General features: G+C 46.1%; 1 protein-coding gene across 6 annotated transcripts in view; it reads right to left on the minus strand.

The window, feature by feature from the left end:
• Window positions 1-11,532: 11,532 nt before the first annotated feature.
• The window catches only part of RBM47 (RNA binding motif protein 47), an 80,917-nt gene continuing 68,425 nt past the window's right edge, over window positions 11,533-24,024 (minus strand). For 5 of the 6 annotated variants that reach the window (XM_061379931.1, XM_061379936.1, XM_061379934.1 and 2 more), the window contains 4 exons: window positions 20,245-21,404; window positions 18,542-18,748; window positions 14,658-14,860; window positions 11,533-14,297 (listed from right to left, as the gene is read on the minus strand). In XM_061379931.1, the coding sequence (XP_061235915.1) occupies window positions 14,046-14,297; window positions 14,658-14,860; window positions 18,542-18,748; window positions 20,245-21,404 (1,822 nt within the window). In that variant the 3' untranslated portion in view covers window positions 11,533-14,045. The remainder of the gene's footprint in view (window positions 14,298-14,657; window positions 14,861-18,541; window positions 18,749-20,244; window positions 21,405-24,024) is intronic. The other variant, XM_061379933.1, reaches the window with a different exon arrangement.

Below are 24,024 nucleotides of genomic sequence, written 5' to 3' on the forward strand. Positions count from 1 at the left end.
TGTGTGCAAGTAAGGGATCCAGTGCCCCAAACCAATCTGTTCCAGTTTGAGAGAACAAGGAGCAAGCTGGCACCAGGGTAACTTCCTAGAAACTGGGGGTTGCCCTGCTCCTTCCATCTGGAATTGCATAATCAGTTGCTCACTTGCACTGAAATGTAGGGCCCATCCCCTCTGCTCTTTCTGGAAGTCACACTGGCGGAGTCCAGCATGGCAGGTAAGGCTGAGTTAATCCCAAATCCTGCAGGTCAGCTCTTTGCGTGAGATGCTACAAGCAGTGTTACGGGAGGATGTCCAGAAGCAGATGCCCCTGTCTTTTCTGCATGCTGTCCCCTTCTTTGCAGAGGTGGTCCTCCTGTGTTTTACCACTTTAAACAGGTCCAGCTCCTGCAATCTCTCCTCAGAAGGGAGGTGCTTCTGACCCATGATCATCCCTGTGACCCTTCCACTGGACAGCATCACAAAGGTGGCACTGCAGCTTTTCTGGAGCTCTTAGAGCATTGGTGCTTGTGGCAGTGTGCTGAAGGCTTATTCGAGTTTAGGAAGCTCTCCAGAGCAGTTATAGCAGAGAAGACCACTACCTGCAGTCAGCCCAGGCACAAGGCTCAGTTACTTCCCCTTTGTGTTCAAGCCCAGGGCCGAATGCCCCTGGCAGCTCTCCTTCTGCACATCCAGGCCTGCAGGTATCGGAGAAGGAGCATATGTTGTAACCCTGTGTTCTGTTGTATTGTGGAAAAACTGATTTCAGCTCTCTCCAGCCCCTTTGCTGGATTGTTTTAACACAGAGTGTGAATGCAGTGACAAATGGACCTTGAAGTAGCATGTGGTGGAAACTAGAGCAGCTTTAGGGAAAAAAAGAGTCTCCGGACAAGATCTAAAGGCAACATTTAAAATTATTCTCAAAAAAAAATGCATTTGCCTACCTTCCCTTTACAGAGCATCCAGTCTTCATCTGTTCTCCTTTTCAGTTCACTTACTGCACATCATTTTCCAAAGCTCAACTTCATAACTGTGCTGCTTCATCATTTCCTCACTCGGAAATCCTCTGTAGTGTGTCTGCAGTACTTGATCTCAGATAAACAGGGCTCCCAGTTGAAGCCAGCCTTCATTTCACCTTGTGCACAGGACATAATGGATATGTGAGCAACACTATGGCCAATATGTCCATCACATCTGCTCCATTTCTGCCAGTTGTCAGAAACTCCAAACCAGGACTAGTGTTCAGGAATGACCTGAATAGCCTGGACACCTATGGCAACTCCTGGCACTGAAGATATTATCTACCTGCCAATACAAATCACTTTCTGCAATATTTGGTATGTTGTAAGCTTTAATTGTTCATGTGGGCTAAGTGTGGCTGCTGTTTCTCCACATGCGGATCTTGAGTTGCCCTGTGGAAAGTAGCTCTTTCATTCCTAACTGCTTCCTTAAAATCAATGGCAGCAAAACCTGACATTTTCAAAAGTGATCAAGATGAGGTTTTCAGGGTCACATCGCTCTAAAATCTCTAGAACTGCAGAGCAGGCGCTGCTGGACAGGTCAGCATGTTGGGAGTGAAGCACTGATCATCTGCCACACTGTCTCCAAAGGTGAATGCTCCTTCATACCTTCCCCACAATGAGACATTATTCTCCTACATTTCAGGCCCAGGAAAGTAATGCATAGTTAAAATGGAAGCAATTGTGTGACATTAGGAGAATGTGCAAAGTACCTAAGCAAAATGAAAATGAAGGATGGATGACTGGGCTGTCTTCAGTTTGATGCGAGAGAGACTATTTGTTGCAGATGTCCATTGACAGTTACTAAATAAACAGAAAACATGCTCACCTGCAGAAATCCCTTGAGCTGGAAGTGCCTGGAGAAGTGCTTGGGTGCAGTAGATGAACTTACCCAGTTCTTTTTCTTCCCAGGCTATTGACTTCCGCCGTTGCTGGAGACTAAATCTTGGGCTGAATAGATCCTGCATCAGACTCTACACAGCTGCCCATAAGTTTTGACTGTGCAGCTGTTAAAAATGATGGAAAGATCTTCCTGGGGAATTCATGAATTCTCTGCTAGGTTGTAAATAGTGTGCAAGCAAACAGATATTGTCACTCTGCTGCTTCTACACCATTCATCTTGGGCTGATTTGAAACCCTGTTTTATCTCTCAGCATCCCTTGTAGTAGCAAGCAAGATTGGTAAGTTCAAGCTGCTTTGCAGTTTGGACTGTACGAGCATGGAAATGAAAGAGTTTGAAGTAAGCACAGTTGTCTGTCTTCTGGTAAACCCCCCACATACTATGTCAAACCAGAACAGCCATCATGTGAGGCTCCTTAGAGTGGCAATGTCCAACCAAAAATCAGAATCTCACGTGAGCAGCTGCTTTGGTAACAGACTGCAAGCAAGCTGTCATCCAGCAACTGCCAGGGTAAGTCTGCTACCAAGTGGGGAGGTGTTGGCAGTGTGAACTCACATGTCCCATCCTGCAGGAGCAGAAGTGGGGGGCCAGGGCTGCAGTACAGGGGCTGACGCTGCAGCTGCGCAGTGCTCTGCTGCTCGCTTCATGTGTATGTGTTTGTCCTGCTTGGGAAGCAGCTCAAAGGATGCCTCTGAACAGCTTTCTGGCAGAAATCTCATAACGGTCTGCCCAGCTTTATCATTTGCTTGTTCCTGCATCAGTTCATCCTTGACACCGATCCTTTTATGTCTATTTAAACATGTCTATTTCTGGCTTTCATCAGTTTGAGCTTCATATTTTGGAAAAGGAAAAAAGAAAAGTGCTTTTTTTATGCCAGTCCCCAGTTGTCCAGAATCTGATTTCTTCCTGGAAATCTGTAATCTCCTTTATTTACCCTTCGATTAGGGACATTGGCTCGTTTGGACCTGGCTCTCAGTTTTGATCAATAGATCTTAGAACAGTCATCAAGAGCTTTTGTTCCATATGATTAAAGCAGAAAGATAAGGTAACAAGATAAAATTGAAAGAATCCCCTCCATTTTCCTTACCAGTCCTTTGCTTTTTGGGAAGGAGAGCCCTGTTCCTTGTCTGTTCTCTCTCTCCATCCTCCCATCTGCTATTAAATCTTATCTTTTGGGATGCCATTATCTTCTTGGTTCAAGCAAAGCCCTTACTACACTGAAATTCTGTACTAAGAACACTGGGCAGCAGTGCCTTAGCCAGCCCTGCCATTTTTGGAGTTAAATAGTTGCTTGCATAAAGCTGCCCTCTGTTTCCCTCATTGACTTCCACTTTTTTTCTTTCCCCTTCTGGTTTCATTCAAAGAGTAGCTTTCATCTGTGTTTCAGGAGGTGTGTGTTCCCCTGCACATTATGTGCTGGCCCTTTTGTACTGCTTTCATGTCAAACCCAACAGAAGTGGAAAACTTGCAGGGAACAAGACTTGAGACCTCTAAGCCCCATCCAACCCCGTGGCATTGTCCTGCCCATCACACCAGGGTTGTAACGTCAGACTCCAAGGAAAAACCTTCTGGAAGTGCACGTAGATGCAATTTTGTCAGATAATGAGTATACTGCCACCCTTTCTACTCACAACGGGATTTAAACCTCTCGGGGATTATGGATTGACCTAATTAATAAGCAGACAGGCAACAGTTACTTTAAAAAATAGAAAAAGAAAAAAAGACTGTTCTGGTAAGACTGGAATCAATGATAGGAGAATACAGAGGGACTTGAGGAAAGCTTGATAAGCATGATTTATAATAATGCTTTTAAGTTCATAATGAACTATCAGAAGGCTATTCTGAAATATCTTTGTGGCAGGTATGTTCTCTTTCCCCCTCCCTTTCCCCAGCAGCATAATGTGTGGTGTCAGGATCTTTTAGTATTTTCTTCTTAAAGACTTATCTTGAAATATCCAAAGTCATTGATTATCAGTCACTGATCATCAGTATTTAAGGTTATTATATGCTACTGCTCGCCTTATACAGGCCAGTTCAGGGTGTTCCTAAGTTTTGTCAAAGTCAAATTTTGAAGTGCTTCTTGGTAGGAATTTTCTGTGGTTGTGGTAAAGTAAAGGAGAAAACACTCCACAGTCTGAGCTGCACCAGTCAGATCAGACATGCAGAAAGGTGATGCCACAGGAAAATTGTTCAACTTTCAGTTTTCTTTTGTTTTTAGTGTCTGTTCTTTATTCAAAGGCAATGTAAACTCTGTGGACCAGAGCAGCCAGGGCAGCTCTCCCTGCAGCTTTCCCTGTTTGCAGTGTGAAAACCCCTTTCTCAAGTGAACTGGAGTCAAACCTCTTAAAGGTGAGGGGGTTCCTGTGGTGTCTGTGGGAGTGCTGCCATCAGTAGGATTCCAAAACCATGGCTTAATCCTCCTCTCACTGATGGTGCTTGCTGCTGGCCCTATGGCACCTCTTAAGCTGTGTAATGCCATTAGGCAAGCAGCAGGGTAGAGTCAGGAGACCAGCTGAGCAGAAGCTGGCGGAGCAGCCCCCAGGGGAAACACAGCTGGGCTGCTGGCAGGGAGCATGGTGCCATGCTGTGTCCAGGAATTAGCTTTGGAAGAAACCTACTCACAGGAATAAATAGGAGCAGGAGAGCTGCCAGTTGTTAAAAACGACTTGCAGTAGGAAACACTGGGTCTGAGCAGCCCCATGGGAAGACTCACAGTGCAGTTTTAAGAAGTGCTATTGCCCAATTTCATCTACAAGGTGTTCTGTGTGCCACGGGTGGGGCTTTCACATTGCTCAGGCACACTCACCAGCCCAGGACATTGCTAGTCATGTGTTTTCATTTGATCCTGCCACTGTGCCCTTGCCATTGCCCTGTGGATGGGGGCAAGCTGAGACTGGTGCAGATGCGAGGCTGCTCCTGGGGAGCTCCCTTGGGCTGCAGGGGCTCTCCCCTCTGTCGCCTGCTTGTGCCAGTGCAATGGTTCATGTGGGGACATGGCAGACTGTACCAGGAAGCTGAGCCAGTTTAAACACAAATCCTCGCTCCTCCACTTCAGCCCATCCCGACTGGCAGCAGTGATTTTCTAGGCATTGCTGTGGGTGCTTGGGATGGGTGGCTTGCCTGCTTTTGCTCTGGGCTGCTCAAAGCTGTGCCAGCTCCAGTCTGGATGTCCTGCTCTCATAGCACCTGAGATGAAAACCCCTGCTTAACCTGTGCTGCTGTACAGCTAGCGTGTCCTGGGGAATAGCAGCAGTACCTTTACAGAGGTATGTTTCAGCCTTAGCTGTTATCTTGCATAGTTTCCATGCATTGAGCAGACTGAAGCAAAAAGCTGTTTAAATAGTCAAGACTAATGTTGCGCTAAAGAAGGTATTGTTATATGTTAACATGTGGGAGCGCAGCCAAGCAGAAACAATAGAAGCAAAAACCCACAGTTCTCAGGAATCAGTGAGCATGCCACCCTGTGCTGCAGAGAGCAATCTCCAGTGACTGGCACCCTGACAACCCCTATCACACCCATCAGTGGTTTGCAGGGTGGTTTTCTGTGCTAACAGGAGAATGGCAGTGTATACCCTCATGGGCAGGACTGGCCATGGCAGGGGTGACCCATGGGCCCACTCTGCAGTGTCCTACACATTTTCTGTTTCCATTAATGTTTTCCCAGCCTGTGCCCTCATCTTGGCTGACAATGCTGACTAACCATGACCTCACCAAGAATGCTCCCCAACCCGTAACCTAGCCCAAAGAGTCTCAGCGGAGTGGGCTGGCCTTATCACTGTGGAGATGCAGGCTGGTCCCGAGGGGTGATCCGGCAGAAGGGAGGTGCCGGGTTCACCTGGCTTCTCCATGCCAAGGATGTGGTTCACACTGCCTGTAAAATGGTGGGAGGATGGTCCTGGTCCAGGGTGGTGGCAGCAGACCTGTGCCACTGTTTAGGTTGAACCGGCTTTCTCTATCCCAATACACTGGAGTGTCCAGCTCAGCAAGCACCCAGCTTTCACTTCAAAAGCTGATGGCATTCTGGAGGTGAAGCAAAAGGTGTAAAGCTTGCTGCTTTCCAGTGTGGTGTTAAATAACTTCCTAACGACTTGTATGTGGGCAATTATTGCTGCTTTAGCTGAGGAAATGATTAGCTTTTGGAAAGTTGTTATTCATGCTCAGGGTGCAAAAGCAAATGGTGGGCAACCCTCACCTGCAAGGAGTTGACCTATCCCTAAATGCCACAGCCAGAGATGAAAAGTGAAGCTCACTGAGAGTTTTCAAGCTAGGGAAGGGTATTTGGTCTTGAACAGCTGCCCTGTCCCAGCCTTTCCTACATTAAACCACTCTGTTGTGTTCTTTTTTTCTCTGTGGACTAATCATTTACTGTAATTTAATGATCACAACCACATAAAATTCACTTCCTTGTGGTAAGAAAAAAAAAAAAAAGGGATTAAATGTCTCAGTTTATCTTTCCACATAGGTCACATGGCCAGGGCTGGCTGTAAAATGCTGAAAAACGAGTTTGAGGTGTACCCGGTGCCAAGTGCTGTACATTTCCGTATTCTCCCTCCCTCCTGTCCCTCACAGAGAGACAAGGAAGTTTGCTTTCCCAGGGAGGGGATATTTTTGTAAATCAATTTAAAGCAGCATTTATTATTCTTTAATCTAATCCTTTAAAATCTCAGTGCTGTCCTAGTCCCAGCCCCAAAAAGGGATGAGAAGAACTCATGCAAACACCAAAAAGTGGAACAAAGTCACTTAAAACAGAGTCTCAAACCCCCCCACATGCTGCAGGGACAGGGGACAGATCTCAGTCACACTAATGTAATTAATGCTGGGTGAGTTTGGAAGGAGGCCCTTGTGCAGTGTGTCACCTCTTGTGCAAGTAGCAATGCAGTTCCCTGTGGTTTTAGGCATCAGAGTGCCCCTTGGAAATAACCTGGGAGGTCAGGGAAAGGTAAGGTGGCTGTATATGGCAAAAGCCCACCAGAACAATGAGGAGGCTGGTGAGTTGGATCAGTGTTTGGGAATTTGGCTCCCGAGTGAGGGCTGACAGGTGTAAAGAAGTCTGGGACTCACACAGCACAGTGCTGAACAGGACTTGGGTTTCTATCCCCCAAGTACAAATTGCAGCAGATTTCCATGATTTCTGTTTTTCAAGAGTGCCTGGCTCATCTTGGCTGTGCTTACAGCAGCCCCTGAGGATTCACTGCTTCCAAGCTCTGCCTGGAGGAGCCCTGGCAGCTGGTGAGTTCTTGTCCATACCTTCTGGATGGTGGCAGTGCTTGTGAATGCTGAAGGCATGCTGACACCTTGGTGAGCTGAAGTCGTTGTTGCCAGCGTGTGTGTGTCCACATTAGGGACACAAACCAATCTCTTCTTCCCTGCCACAGGCTGATGCCTGTTCTTTCTGACCAGTTTTCTGACAGGCCAGGGCCTCAGGATGCCACCCCATCATTGCCATTTCCCAGTGTGTATGGATGATGCCTGCAGTGCTTTCTCCAGGTACATCTCCACCAGTAAATCATCAAGCACCCGATGACTCAGGCTGAAAGTCTGAGTCAGACATAATGTCCTTCCCCACCTCTCATTTTTGACATGCATGCCAAGCCTGATGTACTTCACCTCATGCTTCTTGGGGCTCATGTGCAATGTGAGAACCTTGGGTGTGTTCCAGGGCCTGCTGCAGCACTGTAGGGTCAGGGGGTGTCCAAAAGCATTGCCAGCACACCACAGGAGCTGGTGTGTCTGCAGGCAGTGTGGCGTGTGCCACAGCCCTCTCAGACAGTAGCACTCCACAGTGTGGATACAGGGATGCACAGTCTTTCTTTTGAAAGAGTGTGCTGCAATGTTTTGGGTGGTAGCAAGAACTTACCCAGCATTTTCTTGCTTGGATATATCCTCGGTGACCCGAACGCTGATAAGGTGCTGGTGCTCCCCAACATTTTGCCTGCCAGAGCCCTCCTCGAGTGCTCTGCCAGGCTCTTGGCATCTGCACCATTGCTGCTTGGAGGACTGCAGGACAGCAAGAGCCACCACGGTGCTGCTTGGATGCCAGCTTGCAGATGCTGACTAGGATGAGCTCCTCTGCATCCTGCACAAAGGCTGATGAGCCAAAGGATCTGTCTGCCTGGAGCAAAGCCAAACCTTGGGGAATCCTTAGCTTATTTACATGGCCTTTCCTGTGAGGGATAGCAGCTGAAAAGTCAAAGACTAGAGAAACTATGGATGCCCCTTGTAGAGCCAGTGCATGAACAACAAGTTTAATAAGTAGTCCCTTGTCATTGCATGCCCTGTTGAGTGACTGTGAGAAACCCTGATCCATATCCTACAGGTTTGTTTCAGGAGTGAGAATTGTTCTTTGTAGTTATTGCTTCAAAGATGTGGAACAAAGGAACTCCTCTAAGTGTAGGCTGGTTTACCTCTGCCCAATTTAGATGAATCTCTCTCTCTGCTGGTTAGCTTGAGGTCAGTCCTGTGGCTTGTGTAGGCTGTTTGGAGAGGGGTGTTTTCATGCTTCAGGAAGATCTTCTGGTTTACCTGTGGCTTCCTGCTTCCCACCAATGCACATATCACAGGCAGCGGTTGGGCTAACACTGAGCTTCAGTGACACTGTAAAAATGCACAAGGCCACGCTCAAAGTGCAACCTGGATGGCAAAAATTACACGTGTGTGTTTGGAAAGAAACCCCAAGGAACAAAAGCATACCTTGCTTCAAAGTAAAAGTACATTTATGGGCAAGCAGATGATGAAAAGCAATACAGCTTCCTTCAACGTGACAAGCACACTGCAAACCCACTGCACACAGAAGTGCAGAACAATCCTGCACAGGGTGGGCACAAATCCACAGCCCTAGTTTGTGGTCTTGCCTCTCCAAATGCCCTAGGGAAAGTGGCTATGGGGAGCCCCGGGCAGATGGAGGCAAAACCTCAGGGCCTGCCGCTGGGGCAGAGCATCAACCCTCATAGCCTGTTTAGATGGTGACATCTGTCACCCTTCTGGGCAGACGCGGCTGTCTGCGGCAAATGTGAGCACACCGGAATGTTTTTCCCCATACAGTTTTCTGGTGAAGACTTGGTCCTTGACTTTTCACCTCCCACGTGCAAAATCTACGGTTTTGCCCAAGTGGGGAATGTGAGGCAGAGCTTCTGTCTTCTTCAATTAGGAAACCAGGGAACTCCAGCCCTGGTCTTCTGTCTGGAGGAAAAAAATATCTGGCCCAATTCATCAGCTTGACAGGAAATACTTTGTATGGAAATACTTCTACAGTACCAAACTTGTAAACATTTCCATGGTCTCTTTGCTATTTAGCATTTTGAACAATCACCATTGCATGGCACAGCCTGCCTTTGTGTCAGGAGGGAAGGACTTGATGGCACAAAACTGTCTTTATTTATTCCCTCACTTGCAGCTTCTCCCTGCAACACCCCTCCAACCATTTTGTTGCCAGGCAGGACTCGGCCCTGAAACTCAGTCAATTGTGATTCAGCATTTAATTGACACACTGGAGCATAAAACCTGCCTTTGCTCACTTTCAGATGCAGAGTAGAGGTAGTTTCTCTTGTTACAAGGCAGATCTGGGATTTATTTATTTTACAGGTCAGCATGATGTGCCAGTTTTGTGGCTGATAGGCGTGCAGGGAGCAAAGAGCTCAGTAGGTGCTCAGGGCCCAACCGGAGGAGAGACAGGGGTGTAACACCAGCCCCAGAGAAGGACATGGGGTATCACATATAACTTTTCAGATATATCAAAACCACTTTTGCACATACTTTGAGCTTTAGTGGTTATATAAATGAGGTGTCGCAATAACAGAGTGGTGATAATCCACTTGAATTTCTTGTTAATCTGTTTATATAGTAGTTGTATCATAGTTGTGCTAATGGGTGGTGTTTCCTGAAGAAAGTTAAAGCTGATTTTTAGAGATTTAGGTCAATAACAGCCAGGGAAATGCATGTCTGCTCCTCATGATCATCATGAAAGACTTTCAGAAAGGGAATGGGATTGACTTGGCAGTGTTTTGAGTTGTCACAGTGCCCAAGGCCTCAGCAGAACTCCTGACATTCCCAAGGCAGCAAGGTCATCTTGAAAGCACAATTGCGTTTCTCTGGCATTGTTTATGTTAATATCCTGAGAATGACTTGCATATTTCTACCTTATGGTGGGTTAATCATTAATTAAGATCTTTCTTACAAAACTGAAGTCAGAAAAATAAAGTCTAGGAAAATAAAGGAATTATCTTGTGATGTGTCTAGAAAAAGCTGCATGGCTTCATTTTAATCTTGGGCAGCTGGGATAAAGGGAAAGAGGAAAGAGCCAGAAACATTTTCAGTGTGCCACAGTTCTTCACCTCAAACGGAAAATGCTGTTTTTGTGAATGCCATGTCTCACATCTGAACACCTGTAAAGAGCCATGGTTTGCTGGTGGTTTCCGTCTCATCCAAGTGGACAGAGGCAGACTTCAAGTGAGTGGAAAGGTCAGCAATGAATTGCAGGGAAGTTAGTCTTCTTGTGCGACTTGATGATTTATCTGACAGGTGAAGTCCTAATGGGGTTACATCTCTTTCAAGGCTGTTTTTGGCGTCATGTTGATTATCCGTTCCCTGAATAAGACAGACTGACCTGGTAGTGGAGATGATTTCTCAGACACACAGACTCCTAAACCAAACCTGCAATGTTTATACAGGGAAAACAGGTAAAATTAGTCTCTATCCCTACCCTCAATTCCTACAAAAAAAACCCCCAACAAAACACCAAATTGAAAATACCAATTGAAAATGTATTTTCTTTCAGTTTTATTGCACCAAAAAAAAAAAAAAGGGGGGCTAGGGAAATCTCTCATGCTTAGTGTCCTTTGGGAAACCCAGGGCATGTTGGCATAAAGTCCGTTGTCCTAATCGCAACATGAGAAATTATGCTAGACGTAGGAAGTTGCAGACACTTTCTTATAAGGGACGTAGAAGCTCATACAATATTTGCTCTGATCTCCTTCTCTTTTGGATATTCACTAGTGCTAGTCCCTGCATTGGTGGCCAGCACCTCCCTGATCTCTGTGCTCTGCCTCAGTTTACCTCTGCTCCCTCACGCTGCTCTTCTCTCCAGACTTGGTATTTGCAGCAGATTTTCTCTAGGTGGATTTACTCCTAGTAAACAGACAGCCAGGGTTCTGGAGGACTGCAGCTACTGCCAAGAGATGCAGCCTAGCTTTCTGTGCACTTGAAGGGTGGAGCAAGCTGAGGCAAAAAAAACATGCCAGTCCTTCTGTCCTGCAGCAAGGACATGCAGCAGAGCTACAAGGGTTTTATGTGCTGGGTGGATGGATAGCGCAGACGGGTGCCAGCTTCAGCATCATCCATATCCAGGCACTGACTGGATGTAAAAAGAGAACTGAACTGATCAGAGGCTGCTGAAAGAATGGTGAGATGCCCAGTATGTCTGCTGGGAAGTTCACTATCCTCTGCAGATGGTGGGATGGGGGAGCCAGGAGCACAGTGTTTCTTGTGCATCTTCCCTCCCTGCAGGAGCCAGTGGAGATGCTGGCTGTGGTGCTCCGTCTCCCCTCTTGCCCCAGACACCCTTTTCCCAGCTTGGAGGGGAGCACAGCCTTGGTGTAGTGGCTTAAGTTGGCAGCCGGGAGTTGCAATGAAATAAAAGTCTCAATTTTTAAAGACTGCTTTATTCACTACATTCTAGAAATGTACCGTAAATGGAGCAAGAACTAAATAAACTCAGAGGCTTCTGACAGTACAGAGAACAGAGATACAATAAAATACCTAAAATATCAGCTCTTTAGAGAATAAGGCACACTACTTTTGTTTTATTTTTTTATGTTTTTTTTTTCTTTGAATAGTTTGTTCTTAACCTAAAGATGTTCACATTTCAAGTTACCAGACTTACCTCAGTAGTAATGTACATGAAATGGTTTAGAAGCAAGAGTAAAAGGCACAGGAGGGAGGTTCAGTGTGACCTGGCTGCCTGTGTTCCTGGGCCCTGCCTGCTTCTGCCTTGGCACAGGCAGCACCTTGTGACATGGGGCACCTCAGGGTTTGCCCTCGTTGGCTAGTTTCTCTCCCTGACACCTCTGCGAGCAGCAGGTCCCTCATCCTGCTGGCAGGAAGTTGGATGAGTGGGAAGGAAGCCATCACCCTTAATCCCTCCTCTCTGGGTCAGCAGTAGCATGGGGCTGGAAAGGGGCTGGCAGAGACCCAAACCACTAGATTGCCTTTTCCCAACCCACTGGGTGTTTGTACAGACCCCATGGACCCATGGCTTTAGCCAGAGGGCCAGAGGAGGCAGAAACAACCTCCCCGCTGGGGGCTTCCCCCTTGGGGCTTTATCCGAATCACCTCCTCTTGCCCTACTAAGAGGCAGGGCCTCAGGGCTAAGGTATAGGTGTGCTTTCAGAAACGTAGGGACAGACAATAACTTCTCCTGGGAAAGGGTGCGGAGGGGCAGAGTCCAACCTAATGGTTAACCTCACAGTGCTTTCGCTAATGGGTCAATGGGATTGAGGAGAACTCAGCTCGGCTGAGCAAGAGCACCTAAAAAACAACTGCTCCATTTAGAGGCAAGGAAGAAAAGTGTGCTAAAAGGTCACTTAACTGAGCTGGACGTGGTCTGGATGTGGTTCAGTTGTCAAAATATACCCAAATACAAACCCCCTTGGGTTGGTACTTACACCACAAAAGGTAAAGGAACATTGTTTACTCACTCCCAGCTTCACACCTCGTGTCACCAGAGCTGTGTCTGCAGGGCTGATGCACTTCATACAATGGGCAAGATATTTCTTTACTATTTTACTATATTTTACATTCACTGCACTACTAAATAAAAGCCTTTAAACAGGCCACAAAACACTGCAATAATATATTTACTTCTTAATAAACCAAACTTTTTTATAACATCGCAATAAAAGGTTTTTGTTTCGTGGCAAACCACATACCATGTAAATTTGCAACATAAAATGACTTAAAAAATGTATATTAAAAGATATTTACAAGCTCTATGTTTTGAAATCATCAGGTCTAATTGCTCCCACCCCTGATGTGCAGGTACAACTCCAGTTGTGGAGAAGAAGAATATAGCATGGAAAGGAGGCTGGGAGGGAGGCTAGCCCTGTTTCACTAATTCCAGCATCACTACCACCCCTATTACCTCTGGAATTTCTCACGGAACACAATGGAGCGACGGGCAAGTAATGCTGCACATCCTCTTGGCGACAGCAGCATACATTCTCAGTCACTACAACATATACTTCAAAGAATAAAATAAAGCATTGAAAGACAGCCTAAGCTTTATACTGGATGAAGACCTAAGTCAAGACACCTCACGTGAGATAGTGGCTACTTGTTTCTGCATGTGCGCCAACCACGAGTAGCTTCAATAAATAGAAAATCCAGTTGTTAAGGAAAGCTCAGAGCCTTTCCTTTACTTAGCACAAGCCTGCAAATCACACTGTGAAGAGGTTTGCATGAGGAGGCTTTTTTTTTACCTCTCTCTCCCAAATGGGCAATATTAGTTACTTCTGATTTGAAATAAGAGCAAGCAGTTTGTGTTAATGCCAGCACAAAAATGCGGAGGTCTTGCACATTTTTCAAATTGCACTTTCCAGTATAACTTTTTAAATAAGATACTTGTTGTTTTTTCTTAAAAAAAAAATCTAAGGTACATATTCTTTAAATATTGAATATATTCTTCAAAATATATTGTTAAAACTTTCCCTAGCTGCTCAGGTGTGCTTTTTAATATATAGCTGATATATTATTAAAGGCACTACAAAATAGACATCTCTGGAGTGCAGAAGTTACTAAAAAATAACCTTCATACCACAAATATATTGAAAATATAACTGCTAAAAAAAATAATAAAAGACCCTATGCAACCCCACTACGATTCTTCTAAATGCATGTCAGCGGCGGGCTGGATGCATTGAGGTCCTTTAGAAATGTATGAATACAGGCGTGTTAAACTTTAAAAATAGCCTAAAAAAGTTAGTGAAAACTTCAAGCATAGAAAACATTCCAAACACATTTTTCTATGATATTCTTCACTTTCTGCATCAGTTTCACCAAGCCCAAATGTTTCCTCTTTTGCAGAAGGTTCTTTCTTCATAAATAGTAAAGTGTTCCTTCAGTGTGTGTTTCTCCACCACCCTCCTCTGCTGTCAGTCTCAGTACGTCTGGTAGACATCATGGATGGGGACTTGGATGGTCGCAGCTGGGAATGCTTGGGGGAGGTATCCAGCGTACCCACCATAGGCTGCGGCTGCAGCAGCAACAGCAGCGTTCTTCTGTAGCGTGGCTATCGTTGCTGTTGCTGCAGCCGGTGCTGCAAATGGCACGTAACTTGTCCCATAAATCCCAGCGGTGGGGATCCGCTGTACATTGGGAGCCATGGCGTACACCGGTGTGATGGGGCGGCCCTGGGGGGAAAAATATTGGGGTCAGACCTCAAAAAAGGGGCTTAAATTGCTGCAATAGCCCACATGCACCTCCTGAATTGCAAACCCTCTAGAAGGGGAGGTGATAATAAGAGGGTAGGCAGCGCATGCCCTGTTAAGTAAGAGTTATTCCATCATGGGATGCTGTTCCCTACCTCCCAGATTTGGGTCCCCCGTAGGAGGGACAGTGGTTGTCCAAAGAGAGATGTCAGATGAGCAACAGGACCATTGCACACTGTCACATCCTTGACAGCATCTCCTGAGTGGGAGCGGGCCAGGTTTGTTCCCCCACGCTGGTTATGCAGAGCAGGATGCATGGGAAGCAGGATGGGATGAACTCACCTGGAAGGGGGGAGGTGTTGAGACGGCCGGTATTACAGCTGCTGCTGCGGCTGCTGCTGCGGCTGCTGCACTAGCTGGGTCCTGCTGGACAGCTATAGGGTTGATGATGTGCTCAACAGTGTGGATTTTGCCATCTTCCATCATCTTGGCTGGTGGTGCGGCCTGAAACATGGAGTACTGGGCACCAATGGCAGGGATGGCCACTAGGAGAGATGAAACACATCAGACAGATACGCTAGGAGAGGGTTTCCAGGATCTCACCTCAAAGAGCCCTGCTTTCTGCCTCACCATCCCTCCAGCAGTGGTCCTGTGCTGCTCTCATCAGGGCAGGTAGCCCTTGTGCTGGCAGAACTGCAGGAGCACCTCTGCCCTCCGCATGGGTGGGAGCTCTGTGGCTGATGCACAACAATGGGCTCGATGCTGCCTGCTCTGCCCAGCACTTCTGCCCATGCTGCTGGCACAGTGTACCAGGGCCAGAGTCCTACCAGGGACTGGGAACTGTGACCTGAATTTACACAGCCCCTTTTGACAACCACTGCTCTCCTCCCCCCGGCCAAGAGCACTGGGCAGGTGGGAGCATGTACTGTCCTGGTGGGGTCCCTGCTCCAGTTGTTGAGATCAAGGGACATGCAGCTGCCTTAGGCAGAGCTGCTCTGGAAAAAAAAAGTGTGGTTTGTACTGCAGATGTTGCAGACAGCAACTGATCCAGTCTATATGTTGTCCTTTAATCAACCCTGCAAAAATCAGTTGATTTACTATTATGCATTTCCTAGGACTAACTTGGCTAAATACTTTTTATCCCACCTCAGGATGCTACAGGATCAGCTTGTTTAATGACACACAGAGAAAAGAAATTGCTCTTTAGGGAATTCTCACTCATGCCAAAATTGGACAAGGCAAAATAATTAGAGCTATGGTCTTTCAGGCAAAGGACAAAAAGCCTAGGTCAGAATAAGTGTTCAGAGATGGTGAGTTTGTACATGGCTCAAAATTGAGCTTCATGGCAGTGCTTAGGGAAGAAATGCGCTTTGCTGAACATTCCAAATAATCACAATAATTGGACATGAGCCAGCTTCAGTGTGCACTCACAGCCCAGAAAGCCAACTGTATCCTGGGCTGCACCAGAAGGAGCATGACCAGCAGGTCGAAGGAGGTGACCCTGCCCCTCTACTCCACTCTCATGAGACACCTCCTGGAGTGCTGTGTTCACCTCTGGATTCCTCAGTGCAGGAAAGACATGGACCTGTCAGAATGGGTCCAGAGGAGGGCCAGAGAAATGATCAGAGGGCTGGAATACCTCTCCTATGAGGAAAAGCTGAGAGAGTTGGGCTTGTTCAGCCTGGAGAAGAGAGAAGGCTCTGGGGAGGCCTTATTGTGGCCTTATGGGGGGGGGCTTATGAGAAAAATGGGGAGAGACTTGTTATCAGGGCCTGTTGTGACAGGACAAAGGGTAATGGTTTTAAACTGAAAGAAGGTAGATTTAGATCAGGCATAATGAAGGAATACTCTGTGATGCGGGTGATGGGACACTGGAGCAGATTGCCCAGAGAAGCTGGGCATCCCATCTTCTGCATTCCCCAACCCTGGAGTGTTCAGGTTGGATGGGGCTCTGGGGAACCTGGTCTAGTGAAAGATGTCCTTGCCCATGATGGGAAGATTAGACTAGATGATCTTTAAATGTCCCTTCCAACCCAAATTGTCTATGATGAACCCAACTGTTCCATCGTTGCCTCATAATGCACACTTCACCGTTCAGCTTGTGAGCCTTTCAGCAGTAGGGAAAACAGAGACAACGGTGGACTAAGAGGTGATGCTGGCATCTATGGGAGGTGCAGCCAGTAAGTCAGAAAGGAAGCCAAATATGCGCACAGGTTTCTTTCACTGGGATGAAACTTTACAATGCAGATGTGTGCAGTTCTGCCTGTGAGAAGGACAGGTGCCAGCAAGCAGTATGCTCCTTTCGATCCTGGGGACTGCAACAAGGGATTTGATCTTTCAGGCAGAGAGTTTTTACTGCAAGTGGACTACCACTGTTTTGTCAAGCAGAGACATTCACGCATGACCTTTTCCAGCTCTCCTTCCTCACCAAGCCCACCTGGTCAGCTCAAACTAGTTTTATCACCAGGATAATAACCTGGTGATAATTTCTCACCTGGATAATTCCTGGATTAAAAAAACAGATAATTTCTGGTTAAATAAAATATATAAATAACCCGGATAATTTCTCACCAAAGCAAAGGCAGACAGCTCACATGCTCCATTCTGCAGTAACTTCTGATAGAAAAACAGTAACAGGCAGCTGGGGTATTGGGGTGAATTCTCAGGAGTGTTTTAACCATTTGCAAGGAAATAGTTGCTTTAAGTGGCAGGAAGCTTTGCAGAGTTGATACATCTCTACTCCATGGTTCTGGTAATGTGTTTTCAGAGTCAGACCCTTCTAGTAACAGAGGTATATCTTGCATGTGGTACCTCTTACTAGATCGTCTGATCTGATTGGGGAAAAATGACTGGTGGCTCCTGTGCTGAGAGGCTATGCAGGAGCAATTAGGGAGGAAGACCCAATAAAGAAATCTGAATTCTAACATGCTTCAAGTGTAGAAATATGTAGAGTTGAGCTTCAGCTTCAGGCTTTTCTTTGTCAGTTGAATTAATTACAGACACCACTAATAGCCATGTATTTCAAAGCCCACTTTTCAAGCATCCTTTAATAATACCTGGAATTCCTGAAGTATCTTTACAAACATACATAGTGGTAATATTTTCTGATTGTGAGTGGGCAGTGTGTTCTCAGGAAGTCTGATCTTTCTTTGGAAATGGCTTTAATCTCATTAGCCTTTTTCTCTAGACCCCTTCTGCCATTGTCTCATCCAGCTGTTCCAAAGAACTCTTCACAGCCTTCTTCAGATGCAAGCTGTAGTGATGATCCACTGACAGTATGGATCATGTTTTGGGAAACCACTGCAGCTCTATTAAGTACTGCTTAGGTTCTGCACTTACAATTTGCTTGGGGAGAGGAATGGGGAAAAGACCTGAGGACTTGTGCAAGAGAGCTTGTCCACCTCACCTGCAAGGACCTTCTTCCTCAGGCTTCTTTTACAAATAGAAACCTCTCCAGTCAGGAACTTGAGGAATTGGAAGGCTCCATCCTCCATCCTGTTCACCTGGGAAGGGCAAGGACTGTTTTCCCAGCTGAGGATAAGGCAGAAGGGGGTGGTCCCTGCCCCAGCCCTTGGGCTAGCTCCCTGTAGCCCAACAGAGCTGAGAGCTCTCTTGTAGGTGCTGCATTACTGCAAACTGAATCCTGAGGGCTCCCTGCATTGCTCCTTTCCCATGCCACTGATGGTGTTGGAGAAGCTTGCCTCAGCTGTGGACTTTCCTGCAATGGAGAAGCCCCTGGTCCTCTTCCCAACCTTGTAGTACCAAAGAAATAGGAATTCAGCAGGAGAGAGCTCTGGCCTGGCTGGAAATTCAGGGTGGTACTCTCCCAGGGAGATATTAGTTTTGAAGAAATTAAAAGGGAGGAAGATTGCTCTTAGTCACCATGCTCTAGTGTACATGACCAGATCGAGAAAAACATCAGCTTCCTCCTAAGAAGGTGCAAAAGGGGACAAGAGTGGTGGGCACAGCTTCAGTCCTTTTTCCTTTGGTCTGAAGAGCTCCTGGATGTCCATGTCCCCTGTCCCACTGTGTGCCTCTTGTTTTAGAAAGCCCAGTGAGGGCCAGGAAGCATCTACCACAGAGGAACACTGAGTTGTGGCTTGGGGTTGTCCCCACTGCTGCAGCCATGGGCTGTCCCCGGAGGGGCCCCCATGTGCCGGACACAAGGCTTGGAGTGGGGTCTTACCCACAACTTCTGCTTTCCTCCCCTCATTGCACATACTAACCTGCACCAGGCTTGATGGCCACCGGATTGACTGCAGGTAACTCCAAGCTGGGCGCCAGCTCGTACCCTTTCTCTTGCTGTTTTCCTTTGCCTTCATGGTACCTGCTGTAGATGCCACGGCCAGCGGAGTATCCCCCCAGGTAGGAGCCCCTGGGGCCGGGGGCTCTGTTCCCAGCTGCACCTCGCCCTCTGCCTCGTATGCTGCCTGCTTATGATAACAACATAGAAAAGGATGGTGAATAACAGAGAGCAACAGCCATGTGGGGAGCACTAATGGTGCAGGCTGAGGCTGGGAGGCATGTGCTTAGAAATGACGCTGCTGAATTTGATCTGAGTTTGATCTGAGTCTTAGTGACCTCGCTTAGGAAAACAGAAGAGTTTGGCCTTAGAAGCACACAGTAAGCCTACACAAGTTTTGCTCTTGATGTTTCTGGCCATGCATTAACTGCTTATTTATACCAGTGCAACTCTTGTGGCTGGTGTTATGGGTATAATGTGCTCAGCAGAGAGAAGGGCTTCTCTGGGTTAATTTCTATGCAGTAGGAGCAGCTTCTGCTCTCAGCTGTCCTCCAGAGAAGACCCAGTCTCTCAGCTGGCTGTGACGGGACCCTGCAGAAATGGCCCGAAGTTGTAGCTGGCCTTTAATCAACTTTGTCCCATAATCGCCTGTATTTTTACTAGTCTTGTTTTTGCTCTTTTACTAGTAATGTGATTATACCCCATCTCCAAAAATATTGCCTATATTTTTCCTAGAGACTCCATGCACATGCTTTGGACATTGTGGTAGTAATGCACTGTCTGTGATGGTCTAATTGAATATTTAGACTGTCAGCTAATTCCTTTGTAGTTCATTGCAAGCGCAAATCTGGAAATTGAGAAGAAGCTGAAATTGTTGATCAGCTAGGGTTAAAAATATCTCTTGGTTTATATGGGTGCTTTAAGAATATATTCATGCTAGGCTGCCTGTTATACGGAAATAAACACTGAATTTCAGGAAACTATATTTCGTGTAAGTACAGGATAATTGTAATTATAACACCAGTTATAGCTGCTAGGTTTTTTTAATGAATAACTGATTTTCGGTTAATTTTTAAAAACTGTAACTGATAACTAAAGTATACATAATCAAATAATTATTTGGCACTCATATGATTCTTCCTGCTAGTAGTTCTCAAATTATAGAGGACACAGCACTACTGTCACTTTAATGTGGAGAGCAAATGACACCTGGAGAGCTTCCAGCTGAGGCTCTCTCTGACATCCCTCCTTTTGGATGATCAGGTCACTGCAACACACCTCCAGGACTAGGCAAAAAAATGATTTCTTATACATAGGGTCCAGGTCTTTGGAAGGAAGCCTCAGAAGCTGGAGTCCTTGGACTTGCTCAGACTTTGTACAGCACTCATAAAAACCAGATCCCTCTCTTCCCCATCCCAAGCTTGGTCCATTAGCCCATTCTTAGCTATATTTTTGACGCCCACTCACACTAGCCTCTACATCGGCAACTATTTATAGATAAATACACTCTGTATTGTCATAAATTAAAATAAAACAGAACAGGAATATGGCAAAAAGACCTATAAAGGAGTGTTTAAGAAAAAAGTGCATAGCACCAGCTGTCCTTTGTTTCAGGCAGACATTGGGTAGGTCGCACCAGCCTGAGATCAAACCTGCACATCACATCCCCTAATTGTGCTTACTAACCTTTCACAAAGTAATCTCTGTTGGGCCCAATCAAAGCATTGTACGGATATCCATAATATGCTAGTGTATATGGATCACAAGAGTAAACATAATTAGGTTGCTGAGTTACTTCAGGCGTTGCTGCTGCCCCTCCTTTTGCTGCTTTCTGGTACCGGGTGTATTGTTCCTTGTCTACTGGCTTGGCCAAGGTAACCTCCAGACACGAGCCTTCCAGTTCAACACCATTAAGGTTGTTCATGGCATGAATGGCATCTTCCCTGGTTGTAAAGTGCACAAAGGCATAATCACGTATTTTTTTCACTCGCTCTACACAGCCTGGATTAAACTGCCCAAAGACCTTTTTAATAGTGTCCTCCGTGGTCTCAATCATTAAATTCCTCACATAGAGGATTTTAACAGTTTCCATGACATCTTCATCCACATCTATCTCTGGTTCTGCCCAGTCAACGGCAATTTGGTGTCCCCACAGCTGGATTCTTCCTGGCATGAGTTTCCTCCTGGCCATTGCTGCTGCTCGATGGCTCTCATACTCCACAAAGGCAAAGCCTCTGTTCTTCATTTTGTCTGCAGCGCTGGCATACACGATGACATCCAGCACGCCTTCTGTCACCTTGGCGATTTCTTCCAGGATCTCCTCTCTCTTCTTCATCTTGGGAATGCCTCCAATGAAGAGCCGGCAGTTATCCACACTGCAGCACACCCCCAGCAGCCTGCCGGGGCGGATCTCATAGTTGTTCAGCTCCCTGACAGCACGCTTTGCCTCATGCTTTTGCGTGTACATCACGAATGCATACCCACGGTTCTTCCCATCAAAGTCCATCATCAGGCGCATTTCATAGATGCGGCCAACAGACTCGAACACGGGGACGAGCTCATCTTCGTAGACATCACGGGGGATTTTGCCCACAAAGACCTCACAGCCGCGAGGAGGGTGTAGGCCCTCCCAGCCAGGAGGAGGGCCGCCATACTTGCGTTGCCCATTCTCCTGGATCATGCTATATCCAGTGCGTGCCATGAGGGCCAACAGAGCGGCCTCATTGGGGGCACCGGCAACACCTTCGGGGACTTTTGTAGTAGCCACGTTGGAGGAATCATTGCTCATTCTTGCAGTGGAGTCCTCAGCGGTCATGGTGTCAAACTCATTCACAGCCTGATAAATCCTGAGCAAAGGAAAGAGGAGGACACTTGTTAGAAGCTGTTAGCTACCACCAAAGCCTCACCCCTCTCTTTTGTCTTCTTGTAGTTCTGCAGGTTTGTTTTTCAAACTGGGAGTAAGGTTGCAGAAAAGCACATGAACAACCCACACCAGCCTGAGCACTGGTACTGTAGGACAAGTGCTTCCCAGATGAAGGGCAAAGTGAGGAAAGTGGTTGATGATCACCTGCCCATACTAACCCTGCACTAAGAGCTGCTGCTTCAGGAAGCTGATGTTGCATGAATGGATACCACTAAACACCTCAAAACCTCAAGACCCTAGGGAGGCTTGTCTCCTCTTTGAAAGTGTAGGAAGGAGCTGACACAGGATTGGGAAAGGCACGATACCACCATGAAGCCAGTGGTTGCCACCTCCAGAGCCCTCTCCTCCCTGTCAGTCATTCCTCATTTAGTTCATCTACTCAACATCACAAGTGCCAGATGCCATACTCCACAGTGAAAGATGGCAAATGCATGAGAAGCCCAGTTTCCATCTGACAACAACCCTTCGCTCCTCTAGACCTTCACAGTAACTGTCAAGTAGGAAATAATAATAATAATAATAATAATAATAATAATAATAATAATAATAAAAAATGAACTTTATCTTCAACGGGAACAGTTCTTGTTCTCTTATGCAAAGGATGATCTGGCAAGACTCTTAGTTGCCTGCTGCTTGTAGTACAATGTCTGATGTGTTTATTTCTTCTGTTGTTACAACAGGACTTCACATAAATGATGAGAATCATTCCCTTAAGACAGGCAATTTGCTTTAGAGCAAGCAGCCAGCACAGCCCTGCTATCCAGCAAGAGGAAGGCAAATTTCAGAAACTTCATTCTGTATCTGAACACAGGCAGAGAACAGGAAATGCAGATGTAGAAGAGGAGATTACCATGCTAATGTTCACAACTTCAAGACAGTGGACTTCCTCTCTGAGCACAGTTAAATAAGACACTTTGGGACTCTAATTCATTGACTTTTAAAGCTGGAAAGATCCATCAGACCATCTAATAGAAGTGATAGTATATGACATGGACCATTACATTTTATTGTTATTTGCACATCAAGTCCTATAACATCTCTCCGACTACATCGTATCTTACAGAAGGACATTGGTTTTAAGGGATCAAAGAGCTGTAGACCCCACCACTTCCTTTATGGCTTGTTTGCCAATCACTCCCTCAGACAATCAAGCATGATGTATTTCTCATGAGAATTTGTCTAGCTTTTGCTTCCAGCTAGGGTTGTTTTTTAAACCATTCTCTGATAGACTAAGTGTTTCAAGACCTCTGCTTTTGCCTTGCAATCAAGCAACACTGCCTAAAACTTGTATGCTGAACTCCTGAATTCCTTCACAAGAAGTAACTTTTTTTTAACCTAAAATAGTTTTTGTGGCAGTTTCATCAGTTCTCTAGAGTTTCAGGCCTTTCCATCCTTGCTGTCTACAGAGATGAAGATCATCCCTCCTTCTTCTCCCCATGTCTCTGTATTGCAAGGCCTGCTTCTCCACACCTTCTCACTAGCAAACCATGTGGAGTTTTTCTGTCAATTCTAATCCCAAATCCTTTGCAGAAGCATCACTTGATAGGGTTATGTCCCACGTGGCAGGCATGTCTTGTGTTTCTTACTCCTAAACTCCACAGCCTCGTGTTCAGCCCTACTTCAACTGCCTTTTCAGTAGATCCCACCTACTGAATACTACACCACTGGCTCCTTCTCATTGTTTTTCACAATTCCATCAGCCTTTGCATCATCTACAATTTTTTTTTGCCATGATTTGCATTCATGGCCAGTTTTTGATGGAACTGTCAAAAAACAGTGGCCTCTGTAGGAAACTGCTAACCACCATAAGAAATGGTTTGACAGGCTTATTTAAAAAAAAAAAAAAAAGAACAAAAGAACAAAAAGAACAAAGCTTCAGCCAGATTTGTTTGCTCTATGTAGTCATATTATTCAGTACGACGCAAGTTTCTCCCTGTGCCACAAGTACTCTGATACATACCTTTTGTTAGAACAGTTTCACCACTTTCAGTGCACTGGTCACCATGTATGTATTAGTGTACAGTAGTATGCTACTGGTATACACTACTAGTGTACAGTAGGTCCAAATCCTCAGAAATATGGGCAAAAAATTCAAGCACCTGATTTCTATGGTCTACAAAACCCCATTTAAATCGTAGAAACACTAGCACCTCAGATTCTTTTCAGTACAGCTCCTGAGCTGCCAGAATTGTGCTGGTCTATATCCAGAGATACCTCTGCAGCAGCCAGGGCAAACACCACAGAGCTTGGTTCAGCCCCTAAATGTGTTTGGCATTGGGAAACCAGACATCTGTGCCTCAGTCTGCGGCAGGGCCTAATCCTGCAGGTGTGTTTGGGCCAGTAGTGCTCCACGTTGATGTTTTTGAGCCATTGTAATTTAAAAACATGGAGAGCAGAGGGAGGGGCAGAGAGGATGGAGGGCAGTAGTAGTGATGCTGATGCCCAGGCAATACTTTAGAATATATAATTTCTTTGAACTCAGGTCTTCTGTGTAACTGCATCAGTTTTGACAGCTTCTTGATTTAAAATGTTATTGATAAACA

Source organism: Neopsephotus bourkii, unplaced genomic scaffold (assembly GCF_033783945.1).
Source record: "Neopsephotus bourkii isolate Nb327-2 ecotype Australia unplaced genomic scaffold, CSIRO-AGI_Nbou_v1 NB_1780, whole genome shotgun sequence".
Taxonomy (NCBI): domain Eukaryota; kingdom Metazoa; phylum Chordata; class Aves; order Psittaciformes; family Psittacidae; genus Neopsephotus; species Neopsephotus bourkii.